Source organism: Microtus ochrogaster, chromosome 8, assembly GCF_000317375.1.
Source record: "Microtus ochrogaster isolate Prairie Vole_2 chromosome 8, MicOch1.0, whole genome shotgun sequence".
Taxonomy (NCBI): domain Eukaryota; kingdom Metazoa; phylum Chordata; class Mammalia; order Rodentia; family Cricetidae; genus Microtus; species Microtus ochrogaster.
The window spans coordinates 39,376,949-39,393,519 of NC_022015.1; the positions used below are offsets into that span (position 1 = coordinate 39,376,949).

The 16,571-nt window shown below is 40.0% G+C and overlaps 1 protein-coding gene across 1 annotated transcript in view; it reads right to left on the bottom strand.

The window, feature by feature from the left end:
- Nucleotides 1–16,571, bottom strand: part of C8H11orf80 (chromosome 8 C11orf80 homolog) — a 112,415-nt gene that overhangs the window by 25,887 nt on the left and 69,957 nt on the right. Inside the window, 4 exon segments of the mRNA XM_013347785.2 lie at nucleotides 1,506–1,701; nucleotides 2,280–2,351; nucleotides 2,665–2,720; nucleotides 5,845–5,928. Coding sequence (XP_013203239.1) covers nucleotides 1,506–1,701; nucleotides 2,280–2,351; nucleotides 2,665–2,720; nucleotides 5,845–5,928 — 408 coding nt within the window.

Below are 16,571 nucleotides of genomic sequence, written 5' to 3' on the forward strand. Positions count from 1 at the left end.
AAAAAGAAAATGCTTTCTTTTTCTATTGGATAATTTTGGCACCTTTGTCAAAAATTAGGGATCCATAAGTGTGTGGATTTGTGTCTGGCTCTTCGGTGAAGTGAGAGACAGGGGACTGAGTATGAAGCACAATGGGAGATTAATGAGGCAGAAGGAGGTGGGCAAAGACCCACAATAGTCAAAAATATTTACCTGCTTTGTGAACAACATTAAACATCTATGGTTTACAATGATAAGTTAAAATATTATTACTAATCAGGTCTGGTGGTAGTAGTGCGTGTCTTTAACCCCAGCACTTGGAAAGAAGAGGCGGGTGGAGCTCTGTGAGTTGGAAACCAGCATGATCTACAGAGGAAGTTCCAAGACAGTCAGGACTACATAGAGAAACCTTGTCTCAATATAGATAGATAGATAGATAGATAGATAGATAGATAGATAGATAGATAAATAGTTGAGCCAACCTACTTGTCTAGTCACTGAAAACATGTAATGTCTAATGGTCCCAATTTGACTGTGCACATGGAAGGTAACCTGGGGAGCTATACACCACCACAAAATTGAAGTCCTTCATGCCCACACAACACACACATTTATTTTGTATGGTACTACAACATGATGTGGTCATCTACAAAATTCCCACTGTTACAAAAACAAAAACTTAAAACTCATGATGCTTTAATTACAACTTTGTGCTGAGCCACATTCATAGCTATCCTGGGACACATGACATCACAGCCACAGGTTGTACATCCCTGTGTGAGGAGCTTCTCGTGGACTATAGTTCTCCACCACAGCAGGAGAAAATCAATCCACAAGATGCTCTCATTTTTACTTTAAAGCTGAGGAAGCAGAGTTAGGTTGTTTAAATCAGCTGCTCAGCTGCTTCTGTCACATAGCATTTACACCCGTGTCCCAGTCTCAAAAAGGCACTCGTGGGACAAACCAGGGGTGGTGGCTCACATCTATAATCCTAGCACTTGGGAGATGGAGGCAAAGGACCAAGAACATCTAACGGTAAGTTTGAATTTAGCCTGGAATATAAAAACAAACCAACAAAACCACTCCTTACCCCAGGCTCTCCCAACTTCAGTCATGAATACTGGTTTTCTTATGTGAAGTTCTTCAGGTGTTAACTTTCGCCTAAACACATAGTTTTAACTCAGGACTTACTAGCTCTTATTCTACTTCACTCACTTATTTAGGAAACACTACCTTTTCTCCTAGAGCACTCAACGTGCTGTGGAAGTTACTCTTGTCAATCATAGAAAATGCAGATCACATTCCTTAGTAAGGCGTGCAAGATCTGCCATCCTCGGCCCCAGCCATCTTCTGGTCTCATCTGTACCTTTCACTATCTGTTGTAGTCAGCCATTCACACTGAGTTATACTTTTATACAAATCATACAGGGTTACAGATAAATAATTCATATATTAAGACTTGCCTAAAATTAGAATTAAAAAATTCATCTTCAAAGGAAATTGGATAGAACCTGTCAAAAGGATATGGAAACTGAAGAAATCCTATCCCGTTGGCTGGAGAAGACCTTGGGGCTTGGGCACAGAGCAGCAGCTGGAGTCAGCGCCAGTTTTCCCAGCAAGCCCATGTCAGACATGCCATCAGGGATGGACAGTAGAGCTGGATGTCCTAGCACAGGGTGGATTCTGCTGCAGTGCGATTCAGTTGAATTCAGTTTTGGCTTACTATTAAAAAACATACGAGACAAATTTGACTTTTTTCTTCAAGAAATTATTTAATGGGCATTTAAAATTCCTTAACTGCTCAGGATACACATAGCCAGCCCTATGACCTGCCATGTCATTTTATCTGCATAAGATCAGAAAAATTAGCATTGCAAAGACTATTATCATGGCTCCTGTTTATGTTGTCTCTCATGATAGTTGCTTATTCTCAAATTGTATTTTCTCCAATACAATTATACTCTACAGTTCCAAGCGTATGTTTCCAAACATTCAAAGACCAGCCTTGTGTATGACGACAGTGGGCAAATGGTCTAAAACTGACCCCGTGACACCTGAGAGTCTACTTCTGTGCACACTATACTTTCCTCTGCGTAGGCCTGAGGTCACTGTTAAGTCAGAACAATGAGAAAAATTAAACTCTCATCCTCTCCAACAAAGAAGGCGGTGGATTTGTTTTCCCCCACAGTTCTCTTCTAAACAAAAGAAATACAAGCAAAGAAGAGAAAAGAGGAGGGGAATTGCGGGAGAGGAGGAGAGAGAAGAAAGGAAAAGGCATGGAGATCATTTCTAGCTTCTACCTCACATAATGCTGAAAGCCCACAACAAGAGTGATGCCATTGGACAGTCTCAAAATAGGCTCGTTCTCTGCCCTGCAAAACAAAACAAAGAAAAAAGTCATCTTTCAAATTAGTCTCTAGTTGGCTCATGACACTACCACCCAGAGATCGCTGGAATTCAGCAACCAAAAACCAAAAGGAAAACCACAACTTTTATGCTCATTCCCCCAGTGAAAGGGAGAAACATGTAAGGAACGAACATATTTATTTGCTAAAAACTAATATGTGAGGGTCTCAGGATTAGTTTCAAGGAGATTTTGGACTAAGAAATCAAACTGTAAACCTGCTAGAAGCACAGGGCAATCATGCTTAAAAGTCATTCAGAGCCATAAAATCGTTAACAGACCCAAAGATCTCTGCAGAGAGGATCCCATTCACCGTCAAACTGAAATTAAACTTGAGCTGCAAAACAATAAACAAAGGGTAAGATTTCATTCTAGTCGAGGTTGAGATTAAGAAATGTCCACACAGAGAGCAGCAGAAACTACCAGAAAAGTGTTGCTGCTTACACCCCCAACCTGCAGGACCAGAAGAGGCCTCAGTGGAGTGCAGGGATCCCAGGGAACCACCAGAAAAGGATTTAAAACCTCCCCTCCTGCACAGACCAGACCCCCTGCTAACACAGAGGCTCAGAAACCAATCCCACTCACCCTGGCCCCCACAGCACCACACAGAACCTGCTGGAGTCAGAGGACTTACGAATGCTTCCTTTTCAACTCAGCAAAGCTGTGCAAGTAATTCGCTCCACAAAGACTCTTACTTCTTACTGCTGTTTCTTACTCTTGCATGTATATCTTGGGACTGTTTTAAATGCTTTTGTTTGTATTGTTCAGTTTGGTTTTAGTATTGTTTATGCTTCTCACCCAGCTTGCTCCAGGACATACCTTACTGTGCACCTGCATCTCTTATGCTCCCTCCACCCCCATCCCATTTCTCTTCCTTTTCCTCTCATCCTCACCCTTTCCTGTACATCTTAACTGTAATCTTCCAGATATAAAAATTCCAACTTCCCCCTCCCAGCTACTTTATCTACATCAGTTATTTTCAAAATCTCATCCTTACTTCTTATCCTTACCCACTCTCCTTCTCTCCCACTTCTAATCTTCTGCAAATTGACTTTAAAATTTTTTAATTATCTGTATATATTCATTTTGGTGTGGTGCCACCAGAGGCCAGAGAGGGTGTCAGATCCCCTGGAGCTAGAGTTACAAATAGTTATGAGCCACCTGATATGAGCGCTAGGAACTGAACTCAGGTCCTCTTGCAAAAGCACATACTGCTCTTCGTTTTACAGAACATCAGAAGTGGGAAGGAAGACAATGTGTGCTTAACCACGGAACCATCTCTCTTGCTCCCAACTCACCATCTTACTAAAATCTGAGTAGGTTTCCATACCATTCTTGGTTGTTTATCTCTAGCAATTATGAAGTAAGGGAATACTGTTGTTAATTGGCTAGAATTGTATTTGCATAGCAATATAAAATAGCTGAGCTGTGGCTGCTCTTCTAGTTAAAATCCCAAGAATACAGAACTTAAGCCAGGTACCCTTGAGCTCCTGGACTGAGGATTATTCTCTGAAGTAGATATTGAACTCTATCACATCAGAGTCCTACTTGAAAATTGTGAACACTTCAACTGAAGCAATGTAGCTGGTTAAAAATAAAAACAAGCAATGAAATAACACCAGATGATAAATCCTAATGCAGTAGCAAAGTAAGTAGAAATGACTAAGACATGCTAACACCTCCAAAATTACTTAATCCTATAAAATTCCATCTAAGGTAAGTGAGGTAGATGAGTTCCTAGACAGAACTCAAAAGAATGATTATAAGGGCTCAAAGACACAAACAGATGAATGATATTAGGAAGGCAATGTGTGATATAAAAGAGGGAACCCACAAAAGGACATACTCAAGAAAAACAAGCAGAAACACTAGAAAAAAACATAGTGAGTTAAATCAAAGAACTATGGAAAGTCTCTTCAATATACTAGGTCATGGAGAGAACAAAGTCTGTGCTTGAAGACAAAGTGGAGAAACTGGACCAATTCAATAAGGACAAAGATAAGTAAGTGAAAATACCATCAGACAGACAGACACACAAATAAACCACATCGGAATAATAGTTAAGCAAGAGAAGAATAGGAAAAACAAGTACTACAAAATTAATAAAATGATAGGAATCAATACACACCTCTCATTAGTAACTCTGAATATTAATGGTCTCAATTTCCCCCCAAAAGGAAAAGACTAGTAGATTGGACCAATAACTAGGAATCATTTGTTTGTTGGTTTCACAAACTTCATCTCAAAAAACAGCAACTTCACCCTTAAGTTGAAAGTCAGGTGTTCCAAGTAAATGCACCTAGGAAACAGGCAGGTGTTACCCTTCTAATACTGACCAAACAGATTTCAAACAAAAATGAGTGAGAAAAACACACGAGGTCACTGGTTAAGGAAAACAATCTGTCAAGAGAATATAACATTTTAAACTTATATGCTCCAAATACAGGTGCACACAATTTCATAAAACAAAATGTAACTAGATGTAAAATCACAGATTAATAGTAGTGGGTACCTTCAATACTCTTACCAATAAATAGGCAATCTAAAAAAAGAATAGATAATCTGAACCAAATAACATCATAGATAATGAACTTAACAGAGATCTACAGAGTATTCAATTCTGCAAATTGCAGGAACTTTCTCTAAAAAACAACATAGGTTAGGACACAAAGTCTTAAATACAGGAAAACTGATCTAATTATTTGTGTTCTATCTGATCACAATGGACTAACACTACACCCCTACAACAGGGAAAACCCTAGAACACATAGAATCATGGAGAGCAAACAATACACTACTGAATGATGAGTGGCCTTACAATAAGGAAATAAAGATGTTCCTCGAGACAAATGAAAATGAACACAACGTACTGAGGTGAGTGGGACTGCAGTCCTAAGAGAAGCTTAAAGCTCCACGCGACTACAGTAAGAAATCAGAATGATTTCAAGTGACTTAACAGACAACAAGTCCCAAGTCAGCAGAAGGAAAGAAGTCACTTATAATCAGGGCAGACATTAACTACATGAAAATCAAAAAATATACATAGTTGGAATTTTGAGAAGATAAACAAGATGTAAAGTCCTAGCCAAACTAACCAACAGAAAAGACTCAAATGAATAAGACTAAAGAAACCACTACAACAGATGGCTATGCAATTTAGAGAATCATTAGGTCTTATCTAAAAAAAGATTATATATATATATATATATATGTTCCTCTAAACTAGAAAATCTCAAGCTCGTTATCAACCAAAATTAAACCAAGGTGAGCCTGGCATGGGGTGCACACATCTGATCCCAAATTCAGGAGGCAAAAGCAGGCAGACCTTTGAGTTCTAGGCCAGCCTGGTCTCCATAGCAAAATCTAGACCAGCCAGGGCTACTCAGTGAGTTTCTTGTTTTGTTTTTGATTTAAAGAAACTACAGATAAATTGATACTATTTAAAGAATATATAACTTCACCTTGTGATGAACTATGATGATTTTTCGTAAAAAACGCTTTATAATCAGACAGCCTGTCATCAAACTTCGAGGATTTTCATCAACCTGTAACAATAAACACAGCCTGTAACTCCACATATGTAAACTCAACAGCACAAATAAGTTAAATAGGCATTTCTTCCTATAAGAGTAAATATTCAGGATATCCCAGCCCAAAACTCCAGTGGCAGCACCTGCTCCACCAGAGGCCAAGCTGGCAGCCAGAACCCCAGGCAAGTGCCCCCTCTACTTTCTCAGTGCCTGCCCAGCCCACCCAGAATTAGTCCTCCCCTCCTTGTTAACATATCCTGATCTCCAGAGGACCCTCAGCTGGACCGAAGGACACAATGGCTGCCAGAACTTCAGCCCCAATTCAGGTGGAAAATCCCTACTTGACCAGAGGCCACCACAGCCATCAGAAGTCAAGCCCCCAACTTGGATGGAGATTGACTTACTCAACTACAGGCCACTCCAGCCAGAAGACCAGAGAGGAAACGAAACAGAAACCAAGGGAACAAAACACCCATCCAACAAAGGCAAACTCAGAAGTTGGTACCTAGACCTATGATCACCCCAAACCCAGATGCCTAGATGCCAGTGTAAGGACACAATTAACAACAGCCAGGGCATTATGCCACCACCAGAACCCTGTTATCCTACTACAGCAAGCCCTGAGTATTCCAACATAGTTAAAGCACAAGGAAACAACATTAAAACCAACTTTATGGCCAAGTGGTGGTGATACACGCTTTAATCCCAGCACTTGGGAGGTAGAGGCAGGTGAATATCTGTGTGTTCGAGGCTGAGTACCAGGACAGGCTCCAAAGCTACAGAGAAACCCTGTCTTGAACTACCCCCAAACCCCAAAACAAAACAAAAAAACAGCTTTATGAAGATGATAAAAGTCTGTAAAGAAGAAATTAATAAATCTCTTTAAAAATCGAGGGAAAACCAAAAAATTAGAGGAAATGAATAAATGCCTTCAAGATAGTCAAGAAAAAAACAGTTGAAGGAAACAAAACTGTTTAAGACCTGAAACTGGAAATAGAAGCAATAAAGAAAATACAAACAGGGAATTCTGGAAATAGAAAATCTAGGTAAGTGAAGAAGAATTACAGACATCATCACCACAGCAAACACCACCAACAGAATAAAAGAGATGGAAGAGAGAGCTCAGGCATTGAAGATAACGATAGAAAAAATAGAATCATCAATCAAATAAAATGCTAAATCTAAAAAAATCCTGACATAAAAATTCCAGGAAATCTGGGACACTATGAAAAGACTAAACCCAAGAATAGTAGGAATAGAAAGAGAAAAATTCCAGCTCAAAGGCCAAAAAAATATTTTTAATAAAATCATAGAAGAAAATTTTCCTAAAGAAGGACATGTCTTGGGCTGAAGAGATGGCTCAGAGGTTAAGAGCACTGACTGTTCTTCCAGAGGTCCTGAGTTCCATTCCCAGCAACAGCATGGTGGCTCACAACCATCTGTAAAGAGATCTGGTGTTCTCTTCTGGCCTGCAGGCATACATGCAGATGGAACACTGTATACATAATAAATAAATTAAAAAAAAAGGACATGCCTATAAAAGTACAAGAAGCTTACAGAACACCAAATCAATTGGACCAGAAAAGAAAATTCCCCTTGCTACATACATAATAATCAAAACACTAAACATACAGAACAAAGAAAGAGTATTAAAATCTGCAAGAGAAAAAGGCCAAGTAACATATAAGGGCAAACCTATTAGTATTATCCTGATTTCTCAATGGAGACTCTAAGAGCTAGAAGGGCCTGGGCAGATGTCCTGCAGACTATAAGAGACTACAGATACCAGCCCAGACTACTATACCCAGAAAAACTTCCAGTCACCAAGATGAAGAGAACAAGACATTCTATGATACAATCAAATTTAAACAGTATCTATTCACAAATCCAGCTCTACATAAGGTACTAGAAGGAAAACCTGGGCCCAAGGAGGTTAACCACACCCATGAAAACACAGGAAATAAATAATCTCACACCAGCAAAACCCAAATGATGTGGGAAGGCCTTCTGTATATGTGTTGCTTTCACTGTTAATGAATAAAGAAACTGCTTTGAGCCTATAGCAGGGCAGAACAGAGCTAGGCAGGGAAAACTGAACTGAATGCTGGAAGAGAGAAGGTGGGGTCAGAGAGAAACCTTGCAGCTCTGCAGGAGACAGACGCCAGATGAAACTTGCAGGTAAACCACAGCCACTTAGCAATACACAGGTTAATAGATATGGGTTAAATTAAGATGTAAGAACTATTCAATAAGAAGCTAGAGCTAAAAGGCCAAGCAGTGATTTAATTAATCCAGTTTCTGAGTGATTATTTCGGGAGTCTGGGCAGCCAGGAACAAACAAGCATTTTCCTACAACACCAAAAGAAGGGAAGCATACGTGCTAATGTGCACACACAGACACACACCCCCACAGACACACACACACACACACATACAGACACACACACACATACACACAAACACCACCATCCCACTATCAACGAAATAACAGAAATTAACAATCATCATTGATTATTGATATCTCTCAGTATCAATGAACTCAATTCTGTAGCACAAAAATAAAACCCAGAGACAAATATTGGGGTTCATGTTGAAGATCAGAAGAGCAAAGCAGCCAACTACTAGAGAGACCTCTTACCTCTACCAGATCTTCAGACTGAAAGGTGAGAGCCTGTCTCCACGAATCCTCAGACTCCACTCTACACTGAGTTCCTGTCTCTCCCCCTTTCTATTCCTCTCTGCGCCCGGCCATGTCATTCCTGCTCCTTAGTGCTGGGAGTGTGTGACTTCTGAACACTGGGATTAAAGGTGTGAACCCACCACCACCTGGATCTGTTTCTGGATCCATTTTGTATAGTGCAGGGTAGTCTTGAAATCATAGAGATCCATCTGCTTCTGTCTCCTGAGTCACCACTCCCTGGCCTGTATGGCTGCTTTGCCATCTGATCATTAGGCAAGCTTTATTTATTAAAACACAAAACAATATACCACTACACAATTCCCCAATAAAAAGACATAGACTAACAGAATGGATGTGAAAACAGGATCCATCTTGCATACAAGAAACACAACTCAACATCAAAGATAGACATTACTGATGTGGATTCCCTCATATGCTGTGAATACCATTGGTTAATAAAGAAGCTGTTTTGGGCCTGTGATAGGATAGAGCAGAGCTAGGTGGGGAAAACTAAACTGAATGCTGGATAAAGGAGGCAGAGTAAGGGAGAAGCCATGGAGCTGCCACCAGAGACACATATGCTGAAACCTTGCTTGTAGGCCACAAGCCTCGTGGTAAAATATAAAATAATGGAAATGGGTTAATTTTGGGAGTCTAGGCAGCTGGGAACCAAACAAGCAGCTTTCCACAACATATTACCTCAGAGGAAAGGGTTAGAAAAATATTTTCCAAGCAGATGAAAGCAAGTTGGTTTAGTTATTCTAATATCTAACAAAATGGACTTCAAAACAAAATTAATCAAAAGAGACGGGGAAGGAAAAATCTACCAAAATTATCTTTCAATTCTTAACATCTGTGCCCCAAATGCAAGGACACCCACATTTGTAAAGAAAACACCACTAAAGTTTAAATGACACATTGAGAATGGGAGACTTCAACACCCCATTCTCACCAATGAACAGGTCATCCAGACAAAAACTAAACAGAAAAATAATGGAGCTAACAGAAGTTATGAACCAAATGGGCCTACCAGACTCGACAGAACATGTCACCCAAATACAAAAGAACACACCTTCTTCTCATCACTCCATGGAACATTCTCCAAAATTGACCACGTATTTGGTCACAAAGCAAGTTTCAACAGATACAAGAAAACTGAAATATCTCCCTGCATCCCATCAGACCACCATAGATTAAAGCTGTATTCTAACAACCACAAAAACAGGAAGCCCACAAATCATGGAAACTGAACAACTCTCTACTGAATGACTACTGGCTCAAGGAAGAAAGAAATATATATAGAGAGACAGGGAGGGAGGGAGGAAGGGAGAGAGAGAAAGAAAAGAAATTAAAGACTTCCTAGAATTCAATGAAAACTAATACACAACATACCCAAACTTATGACAATGAAAGTGGTGCTAAGAGGAAAGTTCATAGCACTAAGTGCCTACATAAAGAAACTAGAGCAATCTCATACTAGCAATTTAACAGCTCACTTGAGTTCTCAACAGAAGGATCTCAAATGGATGAGAAACAAAGCTTAACATTCAGGGAAATACAAATCAAAACTACTGAGATTCCATCTTACACCTGTCAGATGGCTAAAATAAAAAACTCAAGAGATAGCTCATGCTGGCGAGGATATGGAGCAAGGGAAATCACTCCTTTATTACTGGTGGGAGTGCAAACTTATACAGCCACTATGGAAATCAACATGGTGGTTCCTCAGAAAATTGGGAATGGATCTACCTCAAGACCCAGCCATGCCGGGCGGTGGTGGCGCACGCCTTTAATCCCAGCACTTGGGAGGCAGAGGCAGGAGGATCTTTGTGAGTTCGAGACCAGCCTGGTCTACAGAGCTAGTTCCAGGACAGGCTCCAAAACCACAGAGAAACCCTGTCTCAAAAAACCAAAAAAAAAAAAAAAAAAAAAAAAAAAAGACCCAGCCATACCACTCTTGGGTATATACCCAAAGCATGCTCCATCCTACCACAAGGACACTTGCTTGACTATGTTCATAGCAGTTTTATTTATAATAGCCAGAAACTGGAAATAACCCCAGATGTTCCTCAAAGAATGAATAAAGAAAATGTGGTAATTAACACAATGGAGTATTACTCAGCTGTTAAAAACAATGATATCATGCTGGAGAGATGGCTCAGAGGTTAAGAGCATTGGTTACTCTTCCAGGGGTCCTGAGTCCAACCTCCAACAACCACATGGTGACTCACAACCATCTATAATGAGGTCTGGTGCCCTCTTCTGGTGTGCAGGCATAATGCAGCAGAACACTGTATACATAATAAATAAATAAATCTAAAAAAAACCCCAATGATATTGTGAAATTTGCAGGCAAATGGATGGAACTGGAAAAAAAATCATCCTAAATGAGGTACTCAAGATCCAAAAAAGACAAACACGGTATGTGCTCATTTATAAGTGGATTGTTAAGGTAAAGGATAATCATGCTACAATCCACAGACCCAGAGAGGCTAAATAACAAGGAGGGCTCTAAGGGGGAATGTATAATCTCCCTGAGAAGGGGAAATAGAATAGACTTTTCAGGTAGACTGGAGGCCGGCGAGGATGGAAGGAGCCAGGTGGGATCAGGCCTGTGGGGAGGAAGAGATGACTAGAACTGGGGGGTGATATAGAAACTTAGTGGAAACTCCCTGAAACCTAGAGTGACCCTAGCAAAGTTCCGAGTAATGGGGAATATGGAGCCTAACCAGCCATCTTCTATAATCAGGCAAGACTCTCGGCAGTGGAAGTGGGACATCAACACAGTCTCAAAACCTTCAACGTACAAACTGTCCTGCCTGTAAAGTGTACAAGGGTAATGGTGACACAGAACTTGGAGTGTCCAGCCAATGACTGGCACAACCTGACAGCCATGCCTGACACTGCCTGGATGGCCTGGAATCAGAGGCTGGGCAGTCCAGATACCCAAGATAGAACAAAACACTACTGGCAAAAAGAGTCAATAAAATTATTTCTAATGATATTCTGCTATACTCATAGATCAGTGCCTAGCCCAGTTGTCATCAGAGAGGCGTTATCCAGCAACTAATGGAAGCAGATGCAGAGATTCACAAACATTAGGGAGAATAAGGGGAACCCCACAGAAGAGAGGGAGGAAGGATTATAGGAGCCAGAAGGGTCAAGGACATGTGAGAACACAACCCACAGAGTCAACTTATCAGGGTCAAGGTTTACAGGGACAGAAGCAACAATCACTGACCCTGTATGGGTTTGAGCGAAGTCTTCTGTGTATATGTTATGGTTACATAGCTTGGTGTTCTTGTGAGACTCCTAATAGTAGGTGAAGTGCTCTAATAGGCCCAGTCATGGCAAATATGGCTCTGGCAGGCCTTACCCTTCCCTCTCTTCTGCCTTGCTACAACCATTAGATTACATTCCTAAAGGTTCATTCCCTTATTTGGCTACTTCCTCCTCCTGAGGCTGACTACTAAGGTACAGCTACCAAAGTACCGAAGCCCAGCAATCAAGAACCCCCTTTGGCTATCTGAATTAACATGCCCAATCAAATTAAGCAACTCATTTCCCTTTATAAACTGCCATTTGCCTATGGGTTGCGCAGTCTCTCTCCTGTCCAGAGTCCTTTGTCCCTCTGGGGAAAATATCCCTTCCTCTTCTCCCTCGTCCTATCTCCTGTCATTGTCTCTTATTCTCTGCCTTTTGTCCTTCTGGGGCACATAAATCTCCTTTGTGCTGAGAACTTGATCTTGGGGTGTCTTGTGCCTACACAGGTTCTTTCAGTGGGAGTGGAAGATGTCTTTGACTCTTTTGCCTACACTTGGGACCCCTTTCCTCCTACTGGGTTGTCTTGTTCAGCCTTGATATGAGGGTTTGTGCCTAGTCTTGTAACTTGTTATGTCATACTTGGTTGATATCTCTGGAAGGCCTGCTCTTTTTTGAAGGGAAACAGGAGGAGGAGGTGGAGGGGGAGTGGATCTGGGGAAGATAGGTGTGTGGAGGACTGGAAGGAGTGGAAGGAGAAACTGAGGTCAAGATGTAATACACAAGAGAAGAATTTTTAAAAAGTAAACATTAAGGACAGTTTTGGGATATCCATGGAGAAATGACTTGGAAAAAGGGAAATGTACAAAAAATGGAATATAGGGAATTTGATACAGGTAGAAAACCTACTTCATGGAACTTCAAGAGACAAATGAATAAAAGATTAATGTACACTCACAATGTCAAAAACCACTTTTTGGAACATATCTGAAGTAATTAAGACTGGTGATGAGAAAAGTAATTCTGTCTTTGGTGTCTAATGTGCTTTGGGATAATCTGTATTAAGAAGCTGAAGGAAGGGCTGGGGAGATATGGGTAGTCAGTAAACTTAGTGTCTTGTAAACATGAGGATGGAGGACTGGAGAGATGGCTCAGTGGTTAAGAGCATTGCCTGCTCTTCCAAAGGTCCTGAGTTCAATTCCCAGCAACCGCATGGTGGCTCACAACCGTCTGCGATGAGGTCTGGTGCCCTCTTCTGGCCTGTAGGCATACACACAGACAGAATACTGTATACACAATAAATAAATAAATAAATAAGTATTTAAAAAAAAAACATGAGGATGGATATTCGATAGCAGTTTCCTGGAGACTGAAACCGCATGGAATAAGATTGTACAGAAGCTACAGACATCTCAAAATAGCTCCAGGAAGTCCCTGAAACTGACCAGATGCACTAGGCTTCTTTCTCCCCCAAACAAAGATTGTTGAGAGCCACTCTCAGACAATCCCAGCCACCTGGAAGAATCTGAGACCAGGCAAGCATCCTGTAAGAAACTGTAACCAGGTAAACTGCCTGGGAGAGGTTTAGGATAACTGAGCCACCTGTTAGGACACTCTCCAACCAGTTGAGCCACCTGCAGGCTGTGCAGTGAGCTCCAGTTTCCAGCTTTTGTGAGATGTCAACCATGCTGGGGTGGGCTTTGGTGATGCAGCTGTTTGGGGGTAACTTCTGTTCCTGTAAGTAACCCCTCACCCAGTATAAGAAGTTGAGGATTTTTCATACTTATAAGCAGAGGTGATTAAATAGAAACTGCAGTTCTGCAGAATACATAGTGTAGTCACATCCTTCATTTAAAATGCTTGCTAGAGTTGGATGGCGGTGGCACACACCTTTAATCCCAGCACCCATGAGTTGGAGGCAGGAGGATCTTTGTGAGATTGGGGCCTGCCTGATCTACAGAGCATGCTTCAGGACAGTCGAGATACACAGGGAAACCCTGTCTTGGAAAAAAAAATGTTTAGTATAGAATGTTTAAATGGTAGACAAGCAATTGTATTTTAAAATCATTTTCTGTACTTGACACTTCAAAAGCAAGTTCTTGAAACAGTTTCAAATCTTTGAACCTTGCTAATTACAGGGTGTATCACAAAGCAGGCTGATTACATCTAACAGTAAAGCAAATAATAAGTAAAGAAAGTTCATCAAACAGATCTAAAAAGAGAGGCGACAATTAATGATGATGGCTACCATTTACTTGGCACACTACAGGCCGAGAGTTAAGAAGAAGCAGGAATATTCCCATTTTATAAAGAAGATCATAAAACTCTAAATTAATATATTTGTTGAAGTTCATAGGTAGATAAATGACATCACTGGGATTCAAACCTGCAACTGACTCCCTGCAGTCTGGTACCAAATGTAGCTCAAATTCTAATTGTTCTTAACAATAAAAACTCAGAGTCAGATATTAGGGGGTAGAATCTAAGAGATCAGAGAAGCAGAGCAGTCAGTCACTAGAGAGAGTTTTTAACTCTACCGATGCTCAGACTAAGGGGCAATCCTGTCATCATACTGCATACTCAAACTGCACCTCCTCCAGACTGCATCCTCAGACTGCACTGAGCTCCTGTCTCTTCCCTCCTTATATTCCTCTCTCTGCCCAGCCATATCACTCCTGTTTCTACCTCCCTAGTGATGGGATTAAAGACATGGAATCCCAAGTGCTGGGATCACCTTTGTGTGAACTCTAGTTTCTCTTTTAAACAGATTCAATCTTGTGTAACCCATGGTAGCCTCTGTCTCCGGAGTCCTGGAGTTAAAAGTGTGTGCCACCACTGCCTGGCATCTAGTAGCTTAGCTTTGTGCTCTGAAATTCAGGAAAGCTTTATTTGTTAAAAACACAAACAAAATATCATTACATTTCCCCTTTTTTGTCTAAAATTTTAAAAGGCTATAACTAATATAAGGAAAACTATATACAATATGTATAATAACCAAATAAAATATATATAGGCAATAAGTACATCAATGATGTCTAGTTCATTAGCATTTGACAAATTCAGAGAAAATACTCCATTATATATCTTACCTTGGTAAGTCCATGTGTTGTACCTAATTCACTTTTTACCCTAATTTGCATTATCATCCAAAAATATCTTTCAACTTTATACACTGTATACCTCTTTAATTAGATTATTTTCTGAGTCTGGTAAACAAAGAAGTCTATAACTATACCTATCTATTCTTCAACTCCCTCAGAGACCCGAGAAAGAAATAATATTAACTGAGTAAGCAGAAAGTGCTAGCAAGTGACTTCCAAAAAATGTAAGAAATGACAGAAACAGCTGGCTGCCTGGACAATCTTCCAAGGTTCCTCTGCAACACTGAAGCATCCATATTCAGCCTAAAGGCCTAGAATATTTGACAGATTTTTCTAGGAAGCAGAATATTTAAAGGACTGTCCCACCTTGTCTGGGCAAGGCTTTATAGTCACTCTTCTTTGTGTCCTGCTTGTCCACTTAGGACAGCAAGCTGTCAGCAGTCAAGGCAAGGGCATTTTCTTGCCCAATAATTTACTTTTGCAACAAAGAAATTAAATTCTGTGTGGAGTTTCTTTGATGCCCATTGTCTTCTCTGAAGTAGATTGGTGCTGCCAGGAGCAGACATGTCTCATTGTCATAAAAAGAAGAACCTAGGTTATTAAAACACCTTAATTGCCATATTCTGTAGATCTCTGAAGTGTTTGAAGATGATGTGTCTATCTATCTTTTTTGACCTTGAAAACATACCTAATGGGACAAGTTTATTTGTAATAGGTGACTTCATTTCCTTATTATCCTAAACAGTTGGTAATTTGCATTGCATTGTTAAATGAGCTGTATAGGTACAAAACCTTGAACAAGAGTAGAAATGTATGTATAGTATATTCTAACAAAATTAATCTCAAATTTGTATCAATATACATAATTTGTATACAATATACAAAGGTCTAATTCAATTAAGATACTTTAGACTAATAGTTGCTTTTTAAAAGTAGATTCAATAATCTACCTTTTTATCATATTATATCTATATCCTCCCTTTTTTCTTTCAGAGTAGATTCAATAATCTACCCTTTTCTCCTATCATATACTCCACTATTTTTTCATGAAAAATGACAAGCAATGCCTATATGTGACTACTTAATATTACATTTATTTATTCACTCACAAAACACTAATATAACTTATTTGCATATATGGGTCTATAGAAATAAAACAACCTACAAATTAGAAAGGTTCATAGTTCTAGGAGAAATAAGTAACTCATATGACAATGTAAAAAGTTTTGTAATCTAAAGATAAACAAAACCCGACCTGCAAATAAATCAGATTAGAACACCAAGAAAGTTACATCAGGTTAGCAGAGAATAGTAAATTGTTACTTTTAAGAGCTGGTTATAAGCTGGGGGCTGCACTCTGCTGTGGTTGGTAAAAGATCCTAAGATATGTAGAAAGTGAACTTGCTTTGAGCCAAAAAAGTCACACCTGGGTAGCTTTTGGGTAGATCATACCCTGAAACCAAAAGACTATTGCAAACTCCTTGAATATCTGGAATGAGACCCTCCACTCCAGGGTGACTTCTCTGAGAAACCCCCAGTGATGGAGCAACTGGGCTTACTATAGGCCAGTGTGGCCAAGGCAGCTTGGTGAATGATTTTGAAAAGACATTTAATGT